Here is a 25189-nt window from a genome sequence, read left to right as displayed (position 1 = left end):
AAATGTTAAAGTGGAACTGGGAATATAGTGGAGAGTTTCATTTTTTCTGTTATTTTCATTTTTGAAACGGTCATCCTATTCTTTTAAAAGATAATTTGACTTTTTAAAATATTTTTTAAAAACTAAGTGCCACCTTAATTCTTTTTCCTGAAGATGATCAATAATAATTCTTTTTATGTTGGCCTGGTCTACATGCAACCGTTCGATACTGACCCTTAATAAATGCTCTGGTAACCATACATGTTCAACAGAACGGCCAAGAGAACCAAATGGCATAAGTTCCTAAACTGGTTTCCTTTTGTTCTCCTTGGAGTGTTCTGTCGCAGGCCAGTGGTGAAGGGAGCTGAGGGCTGGGGATTTGCCAGATTTGGTTTTGTAAACTACTGGCGCCAAAGACCTTCACAGACCGTGAACAATTCTAGAGTAGTGCAGCCAGGACTTCCTCCTCTGCAGCCAGGGTTCAGGCCTCCTCCTGTACGTCAGCATCCCCACAACTGGGGGGCCGGACACCCTGCTGATGCCTCGTCCCAGTGTCCGTGGGTGGGCGCATGGGTAGGAAAGCAGTCGCTCTGGAGTCAAGGCTGCGTGACCTTGGGCAGGCTTGTCTTCAACTTCTAGAGTCTCAGTTTCTTCATCTGTAGAATGGAGGTAACAAAAGTACTAACTAACAGCGAGTGGGGATTAAAGGAAATAATGGGCAAAAATCACTTGGTTGCATTGTGCCTGGCACATGGTAAATACCCCAGTGTCAGCCATGAGATGGAAGCCGGTCCTATTATTCATATCAGTATAATTACGTAGTGGAAATGCTACATCCTCTCACGTGGCTAGCTTTAGGTCAGAAATAAAGTCTGAGGCCACTTGTCCATTCCTCTTTGGCTCTCCTTTCTGTATGTCATTAATTAACTAATACATTTAACAAATACTTATTGACTGCTGCTCATATGCCAGATGCTGTCCTGGAAACTTCATGACAGGTGCGTGGGATATTGAAATACTGATCCCCGGGTGCTCAGGGCCGTGCGTATGGCTTGAGGAGGACAGAACCCCTGAGCTCTGGAGTGCTGCCCGTCACCGGCACACGACCTTGTTGGTTTGCTTCAGTGGACAGTTTCTACATGAGCTGTGACAGAGGCCAGGCAGCACGGAAGTCATGAGCAAAAGAGGCTGGGTTTCCTGCCCTCATGGAGCTCATCCTCTAGTGGGGAGCAGACCGGCTGTGAACAAGGAAACAGATCAAGTCACTGGCTTCTGCAGGAGTGGCAGGAAGGAACCAAGTAAGGATCAGAGAGAATCGGGGGGAGACCGAGTGGGGGCATTGCTGATAGCACCTTTAAGGTTGATGTCACTTTTGAGGAATTTTTTGTAGATGCTATAGACTGGCTCATAAATGCTTGAAAACCACAAACCGTTTCCTAGAGAGACAGGAAACCTGGCTCCTATTCTTGGCTTTTCAGCTAACCCATTGTGTGACCTTGGACAAGTGACTCTCAGGGTCTCAAATGCCCATCTGTATAATGGATCTGAGTGCACTGAACAGTGATGCTTAACATTTTGGGAGGGTCACATACCCCTTGGAGAATCTGGAAAGTGTCTCTCAGACAAAAAACACAAACGCACAGAAATTTATCGACAATGTCAAAGGGCTCCCATTAAACCCCTACAAGCCCCAGGCTAAGACATCTGCCTTCACGACCCCAGAAGTCCTTTCTGGGGTTATGACTCTGGTACCTGTATCTGAGTGACGTGCCTGTAGGGTGGGCATCCTTAGGAAACCCCCCATATGGGGGTTGGGACACCATGTTTTGGGTAAAAGTGCCTGAGGAAGCCAATCCAACTTGACCCCAACAGCCTCAGGAGCCGAGAGCCATGCAGGTAATATAAACAGGAGAAGAAGGCTGGCCTAAGGGACATCAAGGTGGAAACACAATGATCAATGCCAACTGGCACTCAGGCCAGGGGACCCGGGCAGCGGAAGGGGAGGGGATGCTGTGTGAGAGCAAGGGGAGCCTGCCGTTCAGAATGGGCAGCTGCCTTTCAGCTCCAGCCAATTGTTGCCCTCTGGAATGGGGACCCAGAGGCGCCAGCTCTTTTTATTTTTCAAGAGACGTTTTAGATCTGGGTTTGGAAGCCTCTTAACTTTCAAGAAAACACTGTGGGCTGACAGTTTGTGATTTCCCACCTACACGGTCCAGACTGCCAGGCTGAAGATGGAGAAACCAAGGCTCAGGGGAGAGGAGACCCGAGTTCTTCTAGTCTCTGCTCTCCCACGTGAGTCAGGTTTTCCTCTCTGGGAGATTAGTAACAACACTCATCAGTGCTGTGCACAGCCACTACCTAATCCTCCAACTGTTCTTAGAATGGCAGTGACTCTCCTAAGGTCTCACTCCAGTGACGGTGGCAGAAAAGGGACCTGAGCAGCGGAACCATAAGACTCAGAGCTCTTCCCACCACACTGCCCTACGAGGAGTGGCCTGTGGAAGTGGCAGTCACTTCTCAGAGACCCCAAGGCCCCGTCTGTCCCACTCTACTGCTAGTTCTCCACTCTCTACCCTAGCATCTCTCCTGACACTGGTTCTCTGATCTGATTAGGTCCAGCATCTCAGAGTGCCTGGGTAATCCAGGGCTGGCTGGACCACTGCCTGGAAACCAGTCAAGGGGTAGCCTGGGGGTTCGGAGGAGCACTGCTTGTAACATGAGGGTCCCCAGGCCACTTCTGCAGTAACTTCCACCTCCACTCTGGCTGCTTTGGCTCCCTGGTCCCTGCCTATGCATCTTCTCCAAGGCTGGCACAAAGAGGAATGTGGCTCTGTCCCTGGAAGTGCCGAGAGCTGGCCTGCGCCCTTCACCCTGTGTGTGCATCTCTCCCCACAAGGCCACCAGACCCTGACTTCAGAATTACCTGAGGCAACTTATACCCCCTGTCTCCTCTGGAAGATTCTTGCCTCTGGCCACCGCAGCCCAAATAATTCCGTAGGTCTGGGGAAGCAATTCTTTTTTTTTTGAGGAAGATTAGCCCTGAGCTAACTACTGCCAGTCCTCCTCTTTTTGCTGAGGAAGCCTGGCCCTGAGCTAACATCGTGCCCATCTTCCTCTACTTTATACGTGGGACACCTACCACAGCATGGCGTGCCAAGCTGTGCCATGTCCACACCCGGGATCCGAACCGGCGAACCCCGGGCCGCCAAGAAGCGGAACGTGCGAACTTAACCGCTGCGTCACCGGGCCGGCCCCACAATTCCTCTTTCGACTGCAGAGGAAATCAGGAAGGCTAGCCAAGAGGAATGACATGTGGTAACGGAGGATCCTTCCTGAGATCAGCGTGAGGATGGGGCCTCAATAACTTATACCAGGCATAGTGGTGTGGCAGTTAGACTTGGGTTCAAGTCCTATCTTGATTACAATCTATGTAATCTTGGTTAAAACAAACAACCTGCTCTTCTAACTTCTGCAGAAGCACAAATGGGAAGGAAACCTCTTCCTGGGGACACAGGAAAGCATCCCCGGGGAGGCGATATTTGGACAGGGGTGAAAGTTGCAATAGGACCCTACCATGCAGTGCACAGGCTTTGGCGGAAGGTCTACCACTTATCGCCTGTGTGGTTTTGGGCAAGTGACTTAACCTCTCTGAGCCTCAGTTTCCTCATCTGTAAAATGAGACAGACTCTATGGATCTAATTTGATTGTTTCCAAGACTGTAAATGATAATGCTGCTTTTGTAATGATTTCATCAGGCCGCTTGACCTGTTACCCTGTGCAGGTATTCAATTACTGATTTCAATTCGAGCATCGCCAGGAGCTCCACTGTCTTGTTTTGTGGCTGGTGGGTTTTTTCTTCAGAGTCTGAGACCACTCCCTCACCATGCCAGTCAGGAGACATTTACCCGAGTCTCTTCGGGTACAGGAAAGAAAGGCCAGACCCAGGGGAGGAGAAGGTGGGAGCGGAAGAGAACAGGGAGGGCTCCAAACCTTGCAGCAGTTAATGTTAAGATAGGTGTCGGCATAGGAAGCGTCTTCTAATGACAGAAGGAAACAAGGGGGTTTTTCAATCATCTCCTGCTTAACAGATACAGATGTATTCATAATTATCCCTTGCCTCGGGCCTCGAGGCCCAGGTGGGCTCCAGAAGGCCTGTGTTCCTGCCAGACGAGAGTCCTTAAAGAACATCATGTAGACAATTGGAATGCCATTTATCGTGCAAAACACAATAAAATCCCGGGCCCTCTTCCTGTCTCAGAGACCCATAAATTATGAAAATTATACCTGCCCCGGGCCACGGACATATTGTTTTATTAAAGTTCCGATGAATAAACTTAGGGCTCTTAAAAATGTCTTCTCCGCTTTCATCTGGCACACACCTCCAGCATGGAGCTGTCTGCTGGGGTTCATCCGTTCGTTCACAAGCGAACTTTGGAAAGTTGAGCTCCTTTCAAGTTGCAGGTTCAGCAGGCAGGAGGGGCCGGCAGGGGAGCTGCGGGAGTGGCTTGGGGCCTCCTGGCCAGATGACAAAGCTGCCCAACGGGTTCTAGTTGTCTGCCGCCAGAACTGGGACCGCCCCCTGCCAGGACGATTCACTTTTTGCAGGATGAGCACCAGGCTTGGGGTGCCCTCATAGAGGGCATGCGGTTATGGGTGTGGAGAGGGTTAAAGTTCTGCTTCTTCCCCCTTATTTTTAAATTTGATCAGTTCATCCTGTGATTACTCCCCAAACTGAGTTGCTAAAACTTCAACTGTCTGTTTTTCCCATCTACCCCTCAACCGTGTATTTATTGGGCACGTTGACAACTTTGCCGAAACTTGGTTTCTGCATGCCTAAGAGGGACTAACAGTGGTATCTGCCGTGTATGTCCAGCAGCTGGCGAAAAGAAAACGCTCAATACCCACAACCATTCCTATTACCCAAAGCCATTTTAGAACTGGGACCCAAGAGGAACAGGGGCCAGTCAGTGAAAGAAAGACAAGGCGAGCACGTGGGACATTTTCCCTGGACACTGACTTTTTTAAAACAAGCACACGTTCATTCAGCTCCCATTTCCCCAAGAGCATTTGGGTGGGTGAGACTCTAAGCACCCAACGACCTGTCCAGGCTTTGTCGTTTTTAATCTCCAAACACTAGAAACAATTTAAGTAAAACCAGGGACAAGCTTTCTCCATGTCCCCACTCATCAGGAAACCCAAGACTGAATCAAAGCCCGGTATACAGAAATTGGGAACCAGCCGATTAAAAAGAAAAGCACCTCTAAGTGCCAGTGACTTACCTTGTCAGGGAGGGAAGACTCTGGAGCACTCATTACCCTCCGTCCATCCTGTAGGAAGGGAAGTCACGTGGTCTGGCAGAGGGAAGCCAGAGCCTGTCTTTAAAGTTCTAGAGCAGACAAGACCGTGTTGAGGAAGCGCATCCTTTGCACCTTCTTGAGCAGTGACCAGGGGATCCTTGGGATGTGTCTGGATGTCTCCAAGAGGGACCCGAGGCTTTCACAAAAGATCGGAAGATGCCATAAATGGTGACCCCAGAGAAACCAACTGGACCCAGGGCTTCTGACCTCATCTCCCTCCACCCACCTCCTCCCTACCATCGTTGGTTGCCTGCCTCTACTTATCAAAATCTTTACTGTTGTTCCTTTTCTTTCAGAACACAAGAAGCTTGCGTTCACATGTTCAAAAAAAAGTCCAACTTTCACTGTGATTGGCGTTATGAATTAAAAATAATGAAAAGTTCCCCCCACGACATAAATTGATAAGTAATCAGGTCTCTACCAAGTTTGGAGTGTATTTGGTGGGGGAAATAGGGGAAACAGACGGAAGGTGCATTAGAGGGGCAAGTCATTAAATGGAAGGAAGGCTGTGGAGGTCAAAGAACTGGTTTTATACAACACCCACCAATCTAGTGAAAATAAGGAGACCGCCAAGGGCTTTTCTGTTGGTCTCCTTGAAGCAAGTATGTGTGCCATGTGCATGGAAATCTGTTCTGGGAGCACCAGGGCACAAAAGGAAAGAGCTGCAGAATTTCTGTGACCTGAGCAGGTCAGATGACTCTTTCTCCCTCCACCACTTCCCAGTTTGAGATTTGATGTCCATCTCTTACAAATACAGCCCTGAGGAGGGGAGGGCTTGCCAGAGGAGCACTTACCAGCACCTGGCAGGATTCAGCTTCCTAGGAAAGTGAAGCTTTCCTCCAATGGTTCGAAGGTCATCCTAAAGGCAGGACATGGGACAGCCCTGGCCAGGAAGCCCCTCTCTCTGGCCCTTTGTCCTGCCAGAGTTGAGGTATGCACTTCCAGTTAGTGAGTGTCCTTTGACAATCCTGAAGCCTTGCTGGGTGAGGATGTCAGGGTGAGAACACACAAACACACGAGAAACGGCAGTCCTGTGTATATTTAACAATATATATTTATATATATTTTCTAGATCAGTACATTCAGTTTTTAACTTGTTTTTTTCTTCACAAACAGAAGAACTCTTACAATAGTAGACTTTCTAAAATAAATACTATTAAAATAGAGCTTCAAAATAAATATTCTATACAAAGGAAACCTTCTGTGGTAACTTTGTTGTGGGGTGAGAAGGGGCCACAGTGAAGGGGAATGAAGTAGGAATGTGGTGCAGTGGGAACCTTGACAGCTTTTCTGTTCGTAACACAAAACCAAACCGTGGGGCAGTGAGAAGAGAAAGCAAAATACCACACAGGGTTACCCACGGCAAAAATGGCAGCACGACATTTGTCTTCAACTGTCACAGTAAGCAGAGGGCATGAAAATGCTTACGGAAGGCATGAACCAGAAAGCCGGTGAAGCTTGTGGGATGCCCTAGTGGGTTGTACAGTGCAAAGTTGTGCTGCCCACACCCAATGGGACATCTCCTGGGGCAGCATGGGAGGAAAACATGAAGTTTTGAGGTGATGGAATCTGGGTGCTGGTCCCAACCAACACTTGCCACGTTGTGAAACCTTGGACACGTTATTATCTAACTGGGCTTCTCTCAATGTACAACGGGGACCGGCACAGACTCCAGAATGCTGAAAGAAGCCAGATGCATCACATGCAGGTCTTCTGTCTCCGTAAGCTGTGAAGGGGCCAAATCCACAGCAGGGATTGGTCTTCACCTCCTTCTGGCCAGGGACCATGAGGAGCCTTGGTTGCACCCCCTCATCTATCTGGGAGGGCTTGGCTGTCCTAGACCCAGTCCCCAGGGTGCTTGTGGAGTGTTGGCCCTTCACACACCCACCCTCCGTGGGGAGCAGTCAAGGTTGCCTAGGACAAGTGTCCTGGACCCAGGCTTGTGGACCCCATCTCCCACCCCAGGTTGAACAGAAGTGGGAACCAGGTGGCACTTTTCAAAAAAGGTCAAGACGAGGCATAATCCAGCCAAGCAAGCTGTTGGTGACAGGAAACACAATCAGCCAGAAGCAGCCACAGAAATGTGTCACGTTTCCGAGAGCTTTGGTCCCCCAGTGGCCCTCAGGGTCCACGGGCAAGCCAATTTTGTTTTATTTTTTGCCAAGAAGCCGAGAAAAACATGCTGAAGGACTGCTGTGCAATAGAGCTGGGAGAACCAAAGCTGCTTCAGTCCTTCCCTTGAGCCCCGAGCACACGGGGCACGAGAGTTCTGCGGAATCCATTCTAGCAGGTTAAATGCCAACCAGAAAGAACAAGCCAAAACAGGGAGAAAAAAAAGAAAACCAAAACCCAGAAAAATCCGTGTTTACAACTATGTACACAAAAAGTCAGGGTTCAGGAAGCTGTTTGCCAGGAAACAGGGTCTATGTAGATAGAGGGTTGGTGGGATAGGGGGTTGTGTGTGCGTGTGCGTGTGTGTAGACACAGCTTATGTAAATCAAGTCTCCAGAGAATGGGCACGTAGAACACCAAGATCACCAAAGTGCATCTCGCCCCTGGGTCAAGTTTCCCATGGAGACATTTGAGGGAGGGGCTCTGGGAAAAGTTCTGAGGCCTCGCCAAGAGTGGACGTGTGCCCTCTCTTTTTGGCGTAACCTCTGCACACCTATTCTGAGGAAGACATCTCCAGTCCCTTCAGTACACATCTGATACATTCAATTAGCATAAGTGGTTGGCTGAATGTGTTTTTTCTACCATTCCCTCCGATTTGTGCAAGAACATCCACACATCCGTCACGACTGTGGCAAGGGTAGCCACATGAATCAGCCTTAGAGAACGCAGATGCAGTATTTCATATTCGCCTTTTACAAGCTAGCAAATGTTATATAAATAAAGCATAAAGTAACAAGACCCTCCCCTCCTTTCCTCCAATCAATAAATACCTATGGTTACAATTAACTTATTCTAAATCATAAGATGTTACTACTAGTCTTCAAGAAGGGAAAAAAAAGTCCTTGAGAAGCATTGGGTGCATGCCAGTCACAGCTACCTGCCTCTTTGCGCCCTTTTCTGGAGGCAGTTCTGTCCCTACAGAACAAACTGGAAATGCCGCCTAATGAATGCCTTCCAGTTTCACCTGGGGTAGCTTTTCTGACCCAGGCCACTTCCTCTCATTAGGGGAGGAACACAAAATACCACACGAAGCAAAAACCCCGAACAACAGCTGGGGAGGACCAGACACACTACAGCTTTTGCATGCAACAAGTACCTACCCACTGGACGTGCTGCACTTTCTGAGTCCTTTAGCACCTTGAGAGAAAGAGTTGCTACGTCTTTGGGGGCTGTCGGGAGGGGGTGGTGTGGCCACGCACAGAAGCAGGGCTCAATCCTAAGAAGCCCCTGGAGAATCTTTTCCCCCACCCACGCTCTTCTGACTCCCCCGCCAGGGCTTCCTAACACTAAAATAGACTCTTTTTTCATCATCTGTCTATTTACATTAAAGATACAGACACATCACTGTACACAAAAGGCTATGACAGAAAGCAGCAGAATCAGAAGAGAGGAAACCCACACCCAGCTCGGCTCAACTGTCACTCTGCCAACGGGAGGTGATACCTCTCTTCTTTGCTGTTAAATCCTCTTCTTGGTGAGGAGGGGGATTGTGCTCCTTGAGGTTGCTCGCCCCCCAGATTTTGAAATCAGCCCTTCCTGGGGGTGGCCCAAAAGGAAGCAAGTGTTTTATTATTAATTTTTAAAACACCGTTAGCATCTAGTTTAATTATTCTATAAAAACATGATGACTGGATCCAGAGACCACAGCCTCAGACTCATTGGCAAAATGCTATTTGGTCTCGCGTTTGCTGCCCCGGCCTTCTCTACCCATAAAGTTTTTGGATCTGGGTAGAGAGACCCTGGGACGCGTAGCGGGCAGGTGAGCCTGTGACTCGGTAAGAACCGAGGGACGGTGCTATGAGTGGAACACCCCCAAGAGTTAGTGATGAAGCTGGAAGGCAGAAATGCACTGTGCAGTGGCTCCTAAGTGTGTCCGTGGCTCCGGGGAGGCAGATTGAGGAACGAGGCCTGGACTCACTGGCCGTCCTCTTTTCTCAGGGGGTTCCCAAGTATATACAACAGAGATTGCTAGGGTCTACACCGTCCCCAAGATGTCGCAGCAAACTGGGGGGAGGGGAGAGGAGAAGAAGGTATTGACGTCAAACTCCAAGGGTCTTCTTCAAAAGTCCCCTGGCCACTCAGTTAATGATTCCTTCCAGGCAGCCAGAGAATGAAAAAGAGGTGGGGAGAAAGGGAGGGAGGAGGAAGGACTGGGAAGGCATTCAAGCAGCTGCAACTTCCGGATATGTGTCCACATCTGTGTTCCGTCTTCTGGAAAAGAAAAATCCCCCCAAACCATACCACGCCCCTGCCACTGTCTGACACAAAGTTCCAGGACCCTGGAAAAAACCCAAAGTGCTTCTTCATCCTTTTGGGGAAGAGAGGGTGGGCGATGGTGGTCTCTGTTTCTTCAGAAGCTGGGGGTGGGGAACAGACAGACTAGCAAGGTCAGCCTCAGGATGCTGAAACTGCTGGCCTCGCCGTGGTCTTCTCAGGTGTCAGAAGGGAACCAAGTTTCCAGGGGACTTCAACCCAAAGTGTCAGAAAGGCTTGTCCGGTCTGCTGGCCTTGGCGTCCCCGGCGGCTGCCTTGCAGATGACGCTGTTCGTATGCTTGCAGCGGCAACCGGGGCGGCGCAGGCGGTCGTAGCCGCGCTGGGCCAGCTTCACGCAGCCGGTGGCAGGCAGGTAGCAGAGCAGACAGGGCAGCACCACGGAGAGAGCGCCCATGAAGGACCAGCGGGCGCAGCAGTTTGAGCGGGAGCAGGAGCAGGGGTGGTCGGCGCAGGAGCCCTCATCGTCCTCGTTGGTGCAGTGGTAGAAGATGCCCTGCACCAGGCACATGCAGGTGCCGTAGTTGACCAGGGTCTGGGCTGAGCACAGGCACTCCTGATTGCAGACCCAGCAAGAGGGCAACGTCCGGGGGGACGCGCACTCCTTGCACTTGCACTTCCCGCAGGCCTCGCACAGCAAGAAGTGCTTGTCCAGCTCTGGTGGGACTGCTGGGCCCTTGAGGTCCAGCGGCTTGCAGTGGACTGCCTTGGGCTGGATGCGCACAGCCCTCGGGGAGGCCTGTTCAGCCATGGGCGGTGGTGCCATGTGGTCCAAGAGCCGCTGGTCGGAGGACGTGCTGCTGCTGCTGCTCACGGAGCTGGGCCGCCCGCTGAAGGAGATCCAGTGGTGGGTGACGTCCTGGTCACAGCGGGCAGGCGTCGGGGCCAGCTCCGGGGCCCCTCCCCGGGTCCGCTTAGGGCCAGTGGGGGGCGCCAGGCCAGGGTTGTCTATGTAGTCGTTCTCCACGTGGCTGGTCTTCATCTGGTCGATGGGGAGGATAGTGAGTGGCTGCTGGAGCCGACTGTGGGGCATACGGCTGTCAAGAAGAGGCTGGACCATGACTGAGCTGGGAGTCAAGGGGACGCTCTGTGGGATCGGGGGCTCCATGGGGCTGGAGATCCTGGACTGCACCAAGAAACAGGCTTCTAGGGGCCCTGGGGTTGGGGGTGGGGAAAAAGAAGAGAGAATGGATTGCAGGCATCAGTACGTGGCCTGTTAACACTCCCACCCCCCATCAGGTCCTTAAGAGCCCAGATGAAATGGGAACTGGATTCCCTCAGTGGACTGTCCAGCGTTAAGGCTTAGACAATTAATAATGACAATGATAATAATAGTACGTGGTAGAAATAACACTTATTTAGCACTTAATATGTGCCAGGCACTCTCCTAAGCACTATATATATTAAAGTCACTGACTCTTCAAAATACTCCTAAAACCCAGTTACCATTGTTATCCCCTTTCTAGCTACAGAAAACTAATGTTCAAAGTAACTTGTCCAAAGTCACACAAAACTATCAGTTGCAAAAGCAGGACTCAAACCTGGGTGGTTCAGGGTCATTCTTGTATCTCTGTGCTCCTTATTACGATAGACAGTTCAGTGGTCATAAACACAGGCTCTACAGTCAGAGCCAAGTTCCAGTTCTTACCTCGGCGGAGCAGTGTTGCCGTGAATGGGGTTCTTTAACCTCTGTGCCTTAGTTTCGTCATCTGTACAATGGGCTCTTGTGAGGATTAAATGAGAAAATGCCTATCTAGTACCTAGCATCTCGCCCGGCACACAGCAAGTACTTAGTCATTTATCACCGTCCCGGAGAACAACAGTTGAGATTTCCTGAGCACCAATACGCACTACGTGCCAAGCATTGTGCCAAGCACTGAGGATGTGGTGACCACGACAGACAGCCTCTGTGTGCTCCCATGGAGTTTATCAGCTGGATAAACAAAAGCCTTTATTTCAGATAGTCACCAGAGAAGGAAGGGCGGTATCTGATGCCTGCCGTCCAGGATATTAACTTATTACCACCCCTTCTAAGAGCAGCCACCCTCAGTGGCTAATAACCCCCCGGTAGGTGTGCTTCTGACACTTGGATGGGAAATCCTCAGGGGGCACTCACATCACCCATTCCCAAGAGCTGAGCTGAACAGTCAGCCTAAATGCTATTTACTAGAAGAGCTAAGCCAACCCTGGATCAGTTTCTAATTTCACCGGGAGAGTGCAATTTTAAGCTGGAATCCGGCCAGAGATTCAACTGCACAGCCTGACACGGAACCCCAGGAAGTCACTTAAATCAAAGAGCGGAAACGACTTGGTTCAAATTTAGAAAGTGCACATTGTTTTCTATTAGAAGTGCCATTTCCTCGCCTGCTGACCTTTACATTCGGAATTCGGCTGGAGATCAATTTAAAGAAAGAGCAGCAGAAGGCCAAGACCTCTGCCCAAGGGGACACGATTTGGAATCCAAGAGAAAGATTAGACTCTGGGAAGATTCCACCAGGGGATGGGGGTGGGGACAGAACAGGGTGCAGACAGAAGGGGAAGATAATCTCTCTCTTTTTCTTTTCTTTTTTTTTAAAAAAAGACCATTGGATAAATGTGTTATGGGGTGGGGTTTCAGTAAACGCTTTTTCAAGATGCTAAGGACCTTCTAATTAGGAGAGCCGACCCTATACCTCTGCTCTTAGGTTCATCTTGCCTCAAAGGGGATACGGATAGCTGTCCACTTCCAGGTAACTCCATACCCTTCCAGACTCGGGACACAGCCGGTTCATCCCAATATTCCAATCACAGGAGAATGACACCTCGCCCAGGGGACTCATCCATACTTATCCATGTCTATAGTAAGGACGGAAGAGGGGAAAAAAGGCATTCAGGACAACTCACTGCTATACTTCCCCTATTTGGAAACAACTGTTTGATCAGAAATGCTTACATTGTTGGGGAAGGGCTTCCAACCTTGCTGCCCAGCCTGTCTGAAATAAAAAGCTAGCTCTAGATGCAAAGTTCATGAAGGGGATAAAAGGGAGCTTATCCACAGGGCTCTCTGTATGACCATCTATATTGCAAAATGCAAAAAAGCATTCAGTCCTCTACAGGTTCAGTGCTCAGCCAACTGGTACTTCCCATTTGCATATGGCAAGCACTGTTGGCTTTGCTCCCATGGCCCTACCTACTATTTCTGTGCAGTTTTTCCCATCTTGGAGAAAGTCTGCCTAGTGGCAGCACCTGCCTCCTGTCTCCATGTTCCCTCCAGATGGAAGGAGAGCATCATCTTCAAATGGCAGACACTTCCTCATGGCAAGAGTTAGCCTTAAGTTTCTGGCAGGTTTGCCACAAAGAAGTAGTCACTCGCCAAGGCAGCCTCCTGCGGGGACCCTGTGGTCAGGGCTGGATGGGGAAATGTCAGATTAACATCAACAGAAAGGACTTTTTCCGTGGACTTTTTGTCCACAGAGCAAGAACTTCAGGGAATGCCACCTCAGCCCACTTATTCTTTGCAGAGGTTCCAAAGCCTTGCTTCTAGAATAAAGGGGTTTGGGGTCAACAGGAAGAGGGTTAGGAGCCCCAGGTCCCAGCCCTGGGGACTTTGCCTGGAGGAAAAGGTGTGACTAGGCACAAGAATGGAAAACGCTGACGGAGGCACAGGATAAGACTCTCGGCGCCAGCCAAGCAGTGCCTCCGCCAGAACTCCCACCCCGGACAAAGACAACACGAGTCCCTTCTTCCAGAAGCTCAGGTCACGAATACTCAGGGTCCTGCCAACAAAATGCCAGAGGCAGTTTGAAGCCTGTAATGCCGCACGTAGTCGGGCTTTTGTCTCTTAGGACCAGGATCAGGAGTTGCCACGCTGTGGGAAAAAGTAAGCGTTCTCCCTCCCCAAGCAGATCATCCACTCTCCTTTCCCCAGTTCTATTCTTGGGGTTCTTTACAAAAAGCCACATTTTCTGTGGATCCCCAATGCTCAGGGATTTTAACAGGCCCTGGAATCAGAGGGCAGATTCATGGGAAAAGTTCCCTGGAAAAGTCCCACCCTGGAAGCCAGGGTGGGAGCAGCGCCTGCAGGCAATGGGATGTTGGCATTAGCAGGTTCCCACCACCCTCCAGAGGTGCTGTCAACATCTGGGCCTGCGGTTGGGACCAGACGCGCGGGAGGGAGCGCTGGGTCCACGATGACTCAGCTCTCTTGGGACACGCTGCATGCAAGATAGCTCCAGCAGGCATATTCTAAAACGCATTTTCCCTATCGCAGCCCAGATGTAGGATTCCTTCCGGCCACCAGATCAGCACAAACCAGTGGCTGGCTCAGAGCTGCACTGCCCAGACCTTGTCAGGCCTTGTGGCCTCACCTCCCCATTAGCAGGGACCCTCCAGAGGAGGGTTGAATTCACTTGGCTGACAAAGAAAAATAACTTCCCGAGCAGCCTGTTTGATAACCCCTCAGCACAGCTAAATGAAGTCTCAAAAAAACCCCAGTCCTCAGTTGGCTTAGAAGATCAATCTCTACTCACTGGGACACACCCACCCTCTAGTCTAAGCAACACTGATGAACTTAAGTGCAGTTTAATATGTACTCTGCTTCCCCTGCAAGGAAGGAAGAGATTTATAATATAAATAGGAGAGAGGAGGCTTTGCCTCATTTAGACTGTTCAGAAGACTGATGGCCAATTTGGAAGACCGTGGACAGAGAAACAAAGCCAGCACTCCACTTAGCCAGAGAAGGGCCTCTATCAAGTTGTAGGTGGCAGTCTTATGGATTAGCACGAGGAAAGGAAACTTTTACCTCCACTCCAACCTTCTAATAATAATAATTATGGAAGCAGCTAGCATTTACGAAACATTTCTTGGTGTCATGCTCTGTGCCAAGCCCTCAATGATTTTCTCATTTAACCCTCACCATCACCTTTGATGATAACACCCAGCTTGCAGAGGAAGAAATGGAAGAACAAGGGTCATCAAGCTTATGAGTGAACAGGGCAGAATTCGAACCCAGACAGCAGAGGCTCCAGAGGTTGCAGCCTCCACCCTGCAGCCCTGGCTTACACTACCTTCTGGGTATTCATGGAAAGGTGTGGAAAGCTCAGGTCACCTTCACAGCCATGAACTCCACCGGTCTCCCCAGTCTGCCACCAGCCCTCGGGGAACCTCATCAGGCCATCGGCAGGCTCTTAACCAAACCAGCCGGGAAATGAAGCCAGACAGGGCCTCCATCATACTGGCCCCTAAATAGGAGAGTCTTCAGTGTGGAGAGCAGAGGCTGGGGGTTTGAAAGCTGTCATTAAAGGAAGGCTCAGAACTCAAGTTATCTTCACTTTCAGTGCAGTGTTTTTTGGTCATGCTTTCTGTCACTTCATACACCCTCATTATACTAAGTGTCTTCATTTTTATTTTTCTTAAAATTGAATGGGTCTCAATTGTAGGATCTCACCACAAAGCAGTCCCTAAAAGGAAACCCTGACGTGGGAGGGAATGCTCTCTCCTCCCACCTATAAAGCTGAACTTAAGGGTCCCTAGGGCACATTCACAGATGTGGCTTCCTGGTCCGGGTCTGCAGTGGAAGCAAAGGAAAAGAGTCAGGGTCAGACGAAGCCAGAAGAAGAGATTCTAGAATAATGAATCAGCAGGACGGTGAAAAGCCCAGAATACACAGCCCTGTATTTGTGAGCCTGACACTGCATTTGTACCTGCAGGGAGGGACAGAGCATCAGGCTGTAGACTGTTCAGTCCAGGCTAGTTGAAAAGAATCAAGAGGCATGTTAAATATCCACCCCTTCCCCTTGATTTACCCAGGGGAGAGGAGCTGGGAAATACTAGGAAAACCTGACAGTTGTACTTTGAAAACTACAGGTCAGCTAATGACAAACTGGCAAAAGGCTCTGAATGAATGGGCAGTTTCTGGACGGCCCCATTCAGTCTCAGCAGGTTCTTTCAGCCAAGGTTGCTTAACCCTTTAAAAGGTCTGTAGGCTGCCAGAGAGCCCGCCCACCACTATCACTTGTTTTTTTTTGTGACAACAACCCTGTTTAGTTAATTAAGCTTCAGCCAAATGACTTATTGCTTCAAAAAGACTAAAAGGAACAAGAAGGAGGGTGGAGGGGGATCAGAGAAGCCATGGACTCGCCTTCCCTACACCCTACTGAGGAGGACAGTCTCTGCATCTCTGCTGAGAATGGCCCCGGTGGGAGGATAAAGCATTTGGACAGCTGGATTGTCTGAGAATCCTTGCTCCTCTCCCCCACCCCTCCACTCCAGCCCCAGCACTGAGGAGCTCACCTCCGGCCATGATCTGTTAAAGATCACAAAAGAAAACAGCTGCTTTTCATCACTCGGCCCCATCACCAGTTATCAGTTCCCAGCCCTCTTCTCTTCCTCCTCCACAACCAATCCAAAGCCCCCCTGCGAGGATGAGTGGGAGAGGTCTGCTGTACTTTGCTCTGGGCTGTTCGAACTGGCTTCACATTTCGGCTTCAATGTATTACCCCCATAACTGTTGTCGGCTCATATCCCCTTCAAGAGGGATTAGAAGTCAAGAGTGAGAAAAGAATGGGCTGGAAGAAGCCTGTTAAGCAGCGTTTGGGAACTACTGGCCCACATCAAAGTTTGGGGGAGACCAGAAACCTAGACCCCCAGGGGAGGGCCCCCCTCTCACTGACACCAAGATCCTTTTATTTATCTCACCACCCTCCACTCAGAAATTAACTTACAATAATAGATTTTAGCTTACTCCTGGGATGGGGCAGGAAGTGACTCCCCCTTCCCCCAAGGAGAAAAAGACTCCCCGACAAGGGAAACTACTCTTCTGCACATGGGCCACCTGCCCCAGAAGGGCCCCTTCCCTCCTCCACTAGATCCAGCACATCTGTGCTCCCTCCCCAGTGCCCCTGCTTCCTCCACTGACTGTCCTTGGAAAGAACAATTGCGATCACAGCTGAATGGTGGAGCCTCTTAAGCCTAGCCACATGTCCCGGATACATCCCCAGCCTCGTCAGCTGTCCGGATCTGCAGGGTGGCCCCAGACCCCCGAGAGCCAAGAATACGCCGCCTCTTACATCATGCAACACCCCATACCTGCTGTGTAGGAAGGGGCTCCCTTACAACCAGGTTCTCCTCCTAGGCACCCAGTCTAAAAAGGAGCACTGGCCCCTGGCTAGTCGCTCTGCTGGCCCTGGCTCCCTTGGAAGCAGTCTCTTCCCCTCACTTTGCAGATGGGGAGATTAAGGCCCAAACTTAGCAGGTTTCCCAGCCTCTCGTCTTCTCCACTTTGGCTCCCGGCTTGGTCTGGAAGGAGTAATACAGCTTTCAGTATGTTACTCTTCATTACCTCTTCCTCTGATTCTTTTGAAAGAGCAAAAATTTATTTCAATGAGTCACTGCTTTCCCTTCTGTCAGAGACCCAGGTTGGCCATGAGATGGAACCTTCTCCACTCTTGCCATTCTCCTTTCTTAAAAACACTGTCGTGTCTACATCCCAATCTAAACTTTTCAACTATACGCCTAGATCCTGAGGTTTGTGCAAGAGTCCTCCCCATGTGTTCCTCACAAGGGAACTTCCACGTCAGTAGGGGCCAGGTGACAGGCACTCTGGATTCAGAACCAAATTAAATGCCACAACTGTCTAAGAACAGTGAACTACTTCTCTGAAAAGAGAAAGGAGGCGCCTTTCTAAGCCTCCTGGGGACCAACACCTGGGTCCAACCTAAGAGGATGGCCCAAGGAAAGAAAAATGCTGCGGGGACCCAAAACTGGGGGCTGGAAGATGTCACACCGAGGGAGTTTTAGCATCAGGAATTAGAAGAGAAGCCCCCTTATGTGATCCCACAGCATTAAACCCCAGAGCAACACAACTCAAGGGCCACTTCTGAAGGTGTTAATGGGTTTTTTCCTCCCTTAATTTTTAAATCACTAACTTCCAGATTTTGCACTGAAAAGGCTGCCTTTATTTGTTATTCGAGTCGGCCTAACCTCTGGGCAGAGGCAATGTCAGGTTTACCAGAGACCAGGGGTAAGAGTATTAACTGGACAGTGGTGGAATTCCAAAGAGCCCCATCTCTCCACCTATTCTGGAAGGATGAAAAGAAAAATGGCAATCTGCGAGCTCCAGATGCTCAGTAGCCCCCAGCCTCTGCCCTGCTTTAGCCAGGAATCGTTCCATTCTACGTGTTCTGTCCCTGTCCACCTAGCCCAACCAAAGCTTTCAGGAGACATTCCCATTTCAGAGGGTAATCTGGAAAAGGTCATGGGAATGAGCAATAGAGCATTTAGGCTCCACAAAAAGGGGAATGTCTCCTGAGTTCAGAATCTAATAAGGAAGGTAACCAAGAGATGTCTTAAAAGTCTTCCTCACCCTAGCTGACCAACATTTGTCCATCAAGGAGATTTCAGAAATCCGCCAACGTGCCCTACCTGATCCTGGCCACGCAGCTCAGTTGGTCAGTGTGTGCAATGCTTACATTAGGATTCGCCCAGAGCCTGCTGGCAAAGGAGGATTCTCCCAAGGGCTGGGAAAGAGGAAATTCAATTTCACACTGGACGTGTCTACAACTTGTTTCTCACCCTTCTGCTGAGACAGAGAGAGAGAGAGGGAGAGAGAAAGAGAGAGAGAAAGAGAAAGGGGCCAACTGCAGCCCCCCCTTTCCTAGTCCACCCCACATCCACACGTGAAAAGGAAAAAAGCCGAAAATTTCAGATGTTTATGCTCCATTCATGTGAAGATCCAGAGAACTCTAAACATTGTGAAATCACCAGTGCAATATTGGGTAGGGCCTCAGGCCAGAGGGAGCTTATTACGTACAAGATTGATAAGCCCACATTTCCTAAATGCCCTGGGCCCTCATCTTCCCTGAGAAGCTCGTCAGAAAGACTGGAGAGCTTTGGCTGGCTAACCAGACAGACATGCACTTGCTCTTGCCCCTCCCTAGACTGGAGAGAATCATGCCACTGGTTTGGAGGCAGGAAAGAGGGGGTTCCTATTGGGTCTGGGCACCCCAGTGAACTGACACCTTTTAGTCCTAACCATGCTGGGGGGCTCCTGGAGCCCCGATGCGGCAGAAGGCAGTCTCCTGCCCTCACCCAGGCCTGGCAATATGGATGCCCGTCCAGCAGCTGGTTGAATGAGGCAGCCAGCAGCTCTCTCCTCTGCCCACCACCCAGCCCCTCCAGCCCAGTTGGCTTCTCCTTTCCATCGCTCAGCCAGTCAAGCCATGCAACCATTTTTCACCTCTCTTGCCTCCTCTGCCCACAACCCCCAGGCCCCAATCAAAGCGAATTGAGAAACCGTCTTCTTGCACAAGAGCAGCTACTGTCTAAATGCTTTTTGATCGTCTGCGTGGAGGGGGAACTGGGCACAGCCCTGGTCCCAGTGATGGAGCCAAGCTCCAGCTGTCCTGGCTGGCCAAACCTGCCCTCACCCCCCTTCACTGCCCCCGTGGCCTTGGCGGTTCAGAATTTTCAGAACGTACCGTCTCTATCCTTCTCTCTTCTCGGTGATGTCAAGCCTGGTACCACCAAGAAGGAAGGGGGAAAGCAGGAGCCTTATCTCTCCTACGCAAGCAACCTCTTCCTCCGGCTCCCACAAGCCCAGCGTTATGTAAACGCACCTTCAGCCCCCACCACAGCCCCAGCGCGGCCTGGGGGCCCCAGGGCCTGGCACAGCTCGGTGCCGGGGGATAGGGAGGCAAGAAGAGGCCGAGGATCCTAGGGTCCTGCAGAGGCCGGAGAAGGGAAAGGCAACTGCAAGGCAGCTGCACGGCATAAAATGCGGCAGCAGAGCAAAGGTCAGACGGCGAGGAACCGCCTCGCCAAAGAGAGGGAGCAGAAATGCCCAGTCCCGGGCCAGCTCCCCGGTGACCATGGAGTGGGAGTCAGAAGGGGAGAAAACCCAGTCCGTCACCGCTCCGAAGAGGAAAGAAAAACCTACGTCGAGCATAGGCCGCTGCGGCGGACTGGGGACAACTATGGCAGAGCTGGCAGCGTGGGCACCGAGCCGGGGGTGGGCGAGCTGCCCAGGGCGAGGGCGCCCGCCGGACCCAAAGGTGGCTACTGTCGGAACCCAGAGCCTCCCGTTCCAGCGTCCGAAGCGGGCGCTGGCAGGAGGAGGAAAGGCCAGGCCAGAGGCAAACTCCTGGGACACGCACGGGGCTTCCTGAGTAGCAGAGAGCGGGGAAGCCGGGCTTGGCAGTGCCCGGGGGTCGGAAACGCCGGTGCCAGGCTGTGAACACCCCCGGCGCCGTGCCGGCCCAGCCGAGGGCGTCAGGGAGCTGCGGCGCACCGCAGCGGCTTAAGGAGGAGCAGGGAAAGAGAAGGCACACTGAGGCGCGCCTAGAAATAGCGCACCATTTGCCCCAGCCCGAGGGGTAGTCGCGTCGCGGGTAGTTTCAGATCCCGAAACCGGCCAGGGACTTACTTTGAGGAGCCGCAGAGTCACAAGCATTGCTCCACGTCTGCAAATCCCTGAACCCGAGCGGGTCAGACGCCGCTGTCCTCGCAGACGCCGGCCGGAGGAACCGGCACGGCTGCCTGCGCTCCGCAGCGCCAACTCCGCGCTGTCAGCTCCTCTCGCTGCCTCCGCGGCGATGTTGCAACCACTGCCTGGGAAAATGGCTTTTTTATGAATGGGAGGGAAGGGAGCTCCAGTGCGCACGCGCGCCGTTGGCGATTCTATGAATGGGTGGGCACAAGAGACCCCGTGCGCGCATGCGCTGCGCTCCTTTTTTTATGAATGGGGGGCCGGAAAAGAACTTAACCCGTGATTGCTGGGGCTGACTCTAGCTCTTCCAGGGGCCGTCGTTCTTTTACAAAGGGGGGTGGAGGTTGTTGTTGACTTTTTTTTTTTTATGAATGGAGGGCGGCGGCGACTGCAGCAGCTGGCTCAGCTGCGCGGGCTGTACCCCCTCCCAGCCTGCGAGAGGAGGTAAAGGCCACCTTCACGCCACTGCGGGCCTGGGCAGGAACCGTCAGTGTCGCTGGGGGGTGGGGGGCCACTGCGTCCTCTAGATCCTGGGCCAAGAGTCGGGTGGGGGAGGACACACCTGTATCTAGAGATCTCTACCCGCCGCAGGCAGTTGGGGGAGAGGGGGCAGGGGATGGGAAGACCCCTGCTGGGGGCCTTCTCTTTCTCTGGATTAGGGCGTCGGGGAGGGGGAAGGGTCTTGACGCTGTGTTTACCAAATATTAAGACAATGTCAAAGGTCCTTATTAAAGAAGGGCGGAGGGGGGATTGTTGAGTGAATCTGGTTCCTTTCCTGAGGCTGAGTTTCTCTTGAGTGAGTGTAGACCACCCCTCCCCCGCCATTTCTTGGGTGTGGACAGTGACAGGGCCGAGGCCTCTTCCGGCTCCAGTACCCCCGGGGCGATGCTGGCTATTCAGCTAGAAGAGACCTAGCCCTCGCCTTGCAACGCCTCTCTTCCCCCGCCCGTCCCAGTGTAACGTCCGCAGTGCCCCGGCGTCCGCCTGCCCTTTGCTGCCCTGGCTAGCTGCTCCCCCTTCCCCCCCGTGCGTTTCCTAGCCCTCACGGGACTCGGGCTGGAAGAACCTCTGTCCACCAAAGGCTGCGGCCCTTTTCTGCTGCAGACACCTTTCTCCAACTACCCCACCAGCTCCCCTCGGAGGAATTGCGGCCGAGAATTGGCCAGGTGGATGGGTGGAGGCGGCCGCGCCGAGGATGCTGCTGGGGTGGCCGCGGGATTAAATAACAACAGGGCTCTTGAGCCGCAGAGGAAATGGAAATGGCCGGGGATCCTTTGCAGTTAATGATTGGGGGCGGGGGGTGGGGGTGGGCTAGAGCATCAGCCCAGGCCTGTGAGAAGAAAGGCCCCCGCCATTAGGCCTGACTCCGGGAAGGCGGGGAGCCCTCGCAGCAGGCCCAGCTCCGCCCAGGAACGGCGGAGGCTGTAGCCTCCGGGGAGTACGGGGTAGGGGGCGGCTTTGATGCGGGGATAAGCGCTGGTCAGGGCCTGCATCCCCTGTAAGGTTTGACGTGCTGGTGTTCTGACTTCACCGGGAGGTTGTGAAGCTATCTTTTTCTTCCTACGCCACTGCGCTTGGCTGTTGACGGAGGAGCCAGTGAAAGGCTCCCCGCCCAGGCCAGAGGTCTGGGGCTGGGACTCTGGAGACAGGCAGTGGAGGGACATTTTGCAGGGCCAGACCAGAACCGAATGACACCGAGTCCCAGTCTAAAATGCTTTCTCGCTACTCAGACGCACCTTTGCGGTGTGATTTACTCACTCAGCTCCCGAGGGCAGGCCCTCCCCAGGGGACCTCAGTCTTCCTCTCGGGGCCAAGACCTTCCTTAAAGCCATGAGAAAAATTGTTTACTAAGACGACAGAGCATACTACAGTTATTCAGGACCTCCCTTAACAGGTTTTGAAGTTCAATACCCTTATTCCCATTTGTTAGATGTAGAAACTGAGGCCAAGTGTCCTTCACCGGTAAATGGAACATCTAGTAAATTGTAGTGCTGATTTTCTGGATCTTTGCAACCAGTTCATTCTACTTTGCTGCCACCCCTTCTCAGCCTCACAAACCTAAAAACCTGTTTCTTGCAAGTCATTGAAGCACGTTAAACAAGGAAAGTTGGAGCAGTAATTTTCCAGCCAGTGTTCACTCATGAACTTGCTCAAACAAAAGGATGGGAATAAATAAATCCTTTCTAAACTATGGAAGAAAAGCAGGATGGGGTGGGGGGAGGGGGGCTGTTTGCTCTCCTGTTTCCTTTATTAGAGGAATTAGCCAGGAGACAAACAGGGTTCCATTCTTGATCTTTTCTCAGCTTTCCTGAAGGAGGAGATGAGCAGACCCTGGGCTTGGTGGGATGGTGGAATGATGGAGGAGCCCCCAGTCCTGAGCTGGCAGGAGCCTCTGGTGCCCAGGTGGAGTGTGACTCACTGTCTGGAAGGGTACTGGGGACCATATTCTACTCCTACTTGGGACCTAAAGAGAAGAGGGATTTGGGGCAACTGTTATGAGAAATCATCTATCCGTCCATCCACTCATTCATTCATATATTCTCTGCTGGGGCCTGCACTGACTTTGGGGACTCAGTGGTGAGAGACAGCCCTCCCTGCCCTTGTGAAGCTCACAGTCTTTGGGGGAGACAGACAGACTATGCAATTTGAGATTATGATGAATGCTAGGAGGGAAAAGGAAGCAGAATCTGAGGGTATGGGGAGTGGGAGGAAGGACCTGATTTTAATTGGGGCATCAGGGAATATCTTTCTGACAGGGCGCTTGTGGTTGTGAGTTGAGACTGAAGACTGAGAAGCAGTGAGCCTGAGGGAGGTTGAGGAGACTTGCCAGGCAGAGGGAGCCTGGGTGGAGTCTCTGCACGGGAAAAGCCTGACACAGAGGTGCTGACGGGAGGCCACAGCTTGGCCCGCAAGATTGAAGTCTGCCTGGTGGGGAGTTCAGATATTATCCTCTTAAGGGTTTTAACAGGGTCGTGACACACTCTGATTTGTGTTTTAAACCTCTCCAGCAGCCCAGGGGCCACTGGTTGGGGATGAGGGGACAGAGTGAAAGATGGTAGGGGAATGCAAAACATTTGCTCCTTAACACACCACATTCATTCTTTTGGACCGGGCGGCCAGTAGGCCTGTCCTGGGTGTTTTTTCTCCTTCATTTGCCTTTTTTATTCCAAAGCAGCTCCATCTCTTCCCCAGGTACAACTGCTCTGCTAGAGGCAAAACCCTAACTACTGCGTTCCTGCCCGTGCTAACGACAGTCCTTTCACCGAGCCTCACTGTAAGTGTCTTCACCCCCACCAGATGGTGGCCAGGGGGAGTAGAGCAGATTCAGTTCTGAGTTTTGCACTCTTATTAAGCTCCTGGCCTTGCCAGGACCTGAGAGCTGACTTAGTGGGAGTGAGGAGAGGCAGGAATTCCAATTCGATGACAGACATTTATGGAACACTTACTGCGTGCCAGTCCTGTGCTTGGCATGTTTTCATATGTAGTATGGCTTTAAAAAGCTGTGTTCTGAGTCTTATCATCCCTCTTTTTCAGATAAGAAGTCAGAGGCTCTGTTTTAATTATTTATTAATTCCACGAGAAATTATTATGCACTTCCTGTGCATCAGGCAGAGTGCCAGGTGTTGGGGTTACAGTGATAAAAGAGATAGACACTACTTTTGCCTTTATAGGGCTTACAGTCAGTGGTGACACCACGGTGAGGGAGCAGGGGTGGGGGTGGGGTGTGCTGTCCCCTATAATCTTCATCAGTGCCCTCATTCATTTCTATATTCAACTGAATTTCCAACCTGATATCAAGTACTAAGCACTGGAAGCCAAGCCCTCCAACCCAAACAGCCCCCACCTAGACAGAAATTCTGGAACTGCTACTGTTTATAGTCAAGTAGGGGGGATAGACATTAAACAAATAATTGACCAAAGAATGATTTAATTACAGTTAACATCAGTGGTGCATGAGAGAGTGCAGAGAGCAAAGGAGGGGGCACAGCCTGGGAGCCCTGGAGAAGTTTCCCTGCGGCTCGGATCTGTAGAATGAGACTCCGCCAAGCTGGGCTCCGTGGCAGAAGGCCCAGAAGCAAGAAGGAGCCTTGGGGAGTGCTAGAGCAACTGAAGATAGCCAGGGGGACGCTAGTGCTTTGAGGAAGGGAGGACGTGTTAGACCGGAGGTTAGACCTCTCTTCTGGCGCTAGCCTCTAGGCTTTCCGGCTCAGTGTGTTCAGCTGTTTCAGCTCTGGAGGCCGGAGAGCTTGAAAGACAGATGTGCAGACACTGCCCACACGGTGCTGGGGTTCAATCCTAGCCTTAGACGCTCGATAGCCTTGGATGGGTTATTCAAACTTGATGTGCCTCAGTTTCCTCTTCTGTTGTATGAAAACTGATAGTAGTACTTACCACAAAGGGTTGAGTGGAATTTGAATGAATAATGCACAGAAGCACTTAGAACAGCGCCTGGTACACTGTGAGTGCTGAATACGCGTTTAGATGATTATTCAACACAGCCAGCCATTTTGAGGCAAGGAATGAGTTAGAATTTTAAGAGAAGCCCATTTATCTGGGTGCATCAAAACCTCAGAAAGAGATAAACAATCAAAAATGCAAACAAAGATTTCTTTATTAATAAATAGTTAAAACGGTAATACTATGACTGTCATCGCTGCTTTAACTAGTACGGTTTTTGTTGTATTTTCAACTGTGTTGCTGGGTATCTTAACTAGCTCACCAAAGAGTTGATTTTCACCATGGCCAATATAGATGCTTGAATTTTAGTGGCTGCAGATCCTGTGATAGAATGCTGAATGTTTGCTGAATGACACTTCTCTTGTATCACTATCGGGGCAGGGGGTGTTAAGCACTCCGTGACATTGCATAAGTCTTAATCTCTTCAAGCCTCTATTGTAAAAAGGGGATAGTCATAGTAGCTGCTTCAGAGGGTTGTTGTGAGTGATA

At 51.2% G+C, this 25189-nt stretch overlaps 1 protein-coding gene across 1 annotated transcript; it reads right to left on the bottom strand.

Moving 5' to 3' along the window:
• Positions 1–6355: 6355 nt before the first annotated feature.
• On the bottom strand, positions 6356–20342 carry SPRY4 (sprouty RTK signaling antagonist 4). Its single transcript, XM_046668073.1, has 2 exons — positions 20180–20342; positions 6356–10935 (listed from the first exon to the last, which is right to left on the bottom strand). Exon 2 carries the CDS (start codon positions 10886–10888, stop codon positions 9989–9991), a length of 900 nt encoding a protein of 299 aa, XP_046524029.1. The 5' UTR covers positions 10889–10935; positions 20180–20342; the 3' UTR covers positions 6356–9988.
• Between the last annotated feature and the right edge of the window lie 4847 nt (positions 20343–25189).

The sequence above is a fragment of the Equus quagga genome, chromosome 7, assembly GCF_021613505.1.
Source record: "Equus quagga isolate Etosha38 chromosome 7, UCLA_HA_Equagga_1.0, whole genome shotgun sequence".
Lineage (NCBI taxonomy): Eukaryota > Metazoa > Chordata > Mammalia > Perissodactyla > Equidae > Equus > Equus quagga.
Note: the sequence above shows the minus strand (reverse complement) of the source record. Positions and strands in the feature narration are given on the sequence as shown.

What these genes read in the sequence shown, in the direction of transcription:
- SPRY4 (XM_046668073.1), bottom strand. Translation starts at nt 10,888, where the DNA reads ATGGAGCCCCCGATCCCACAGAGCGTCCCCTTGACTCCCAGCTCAGTC.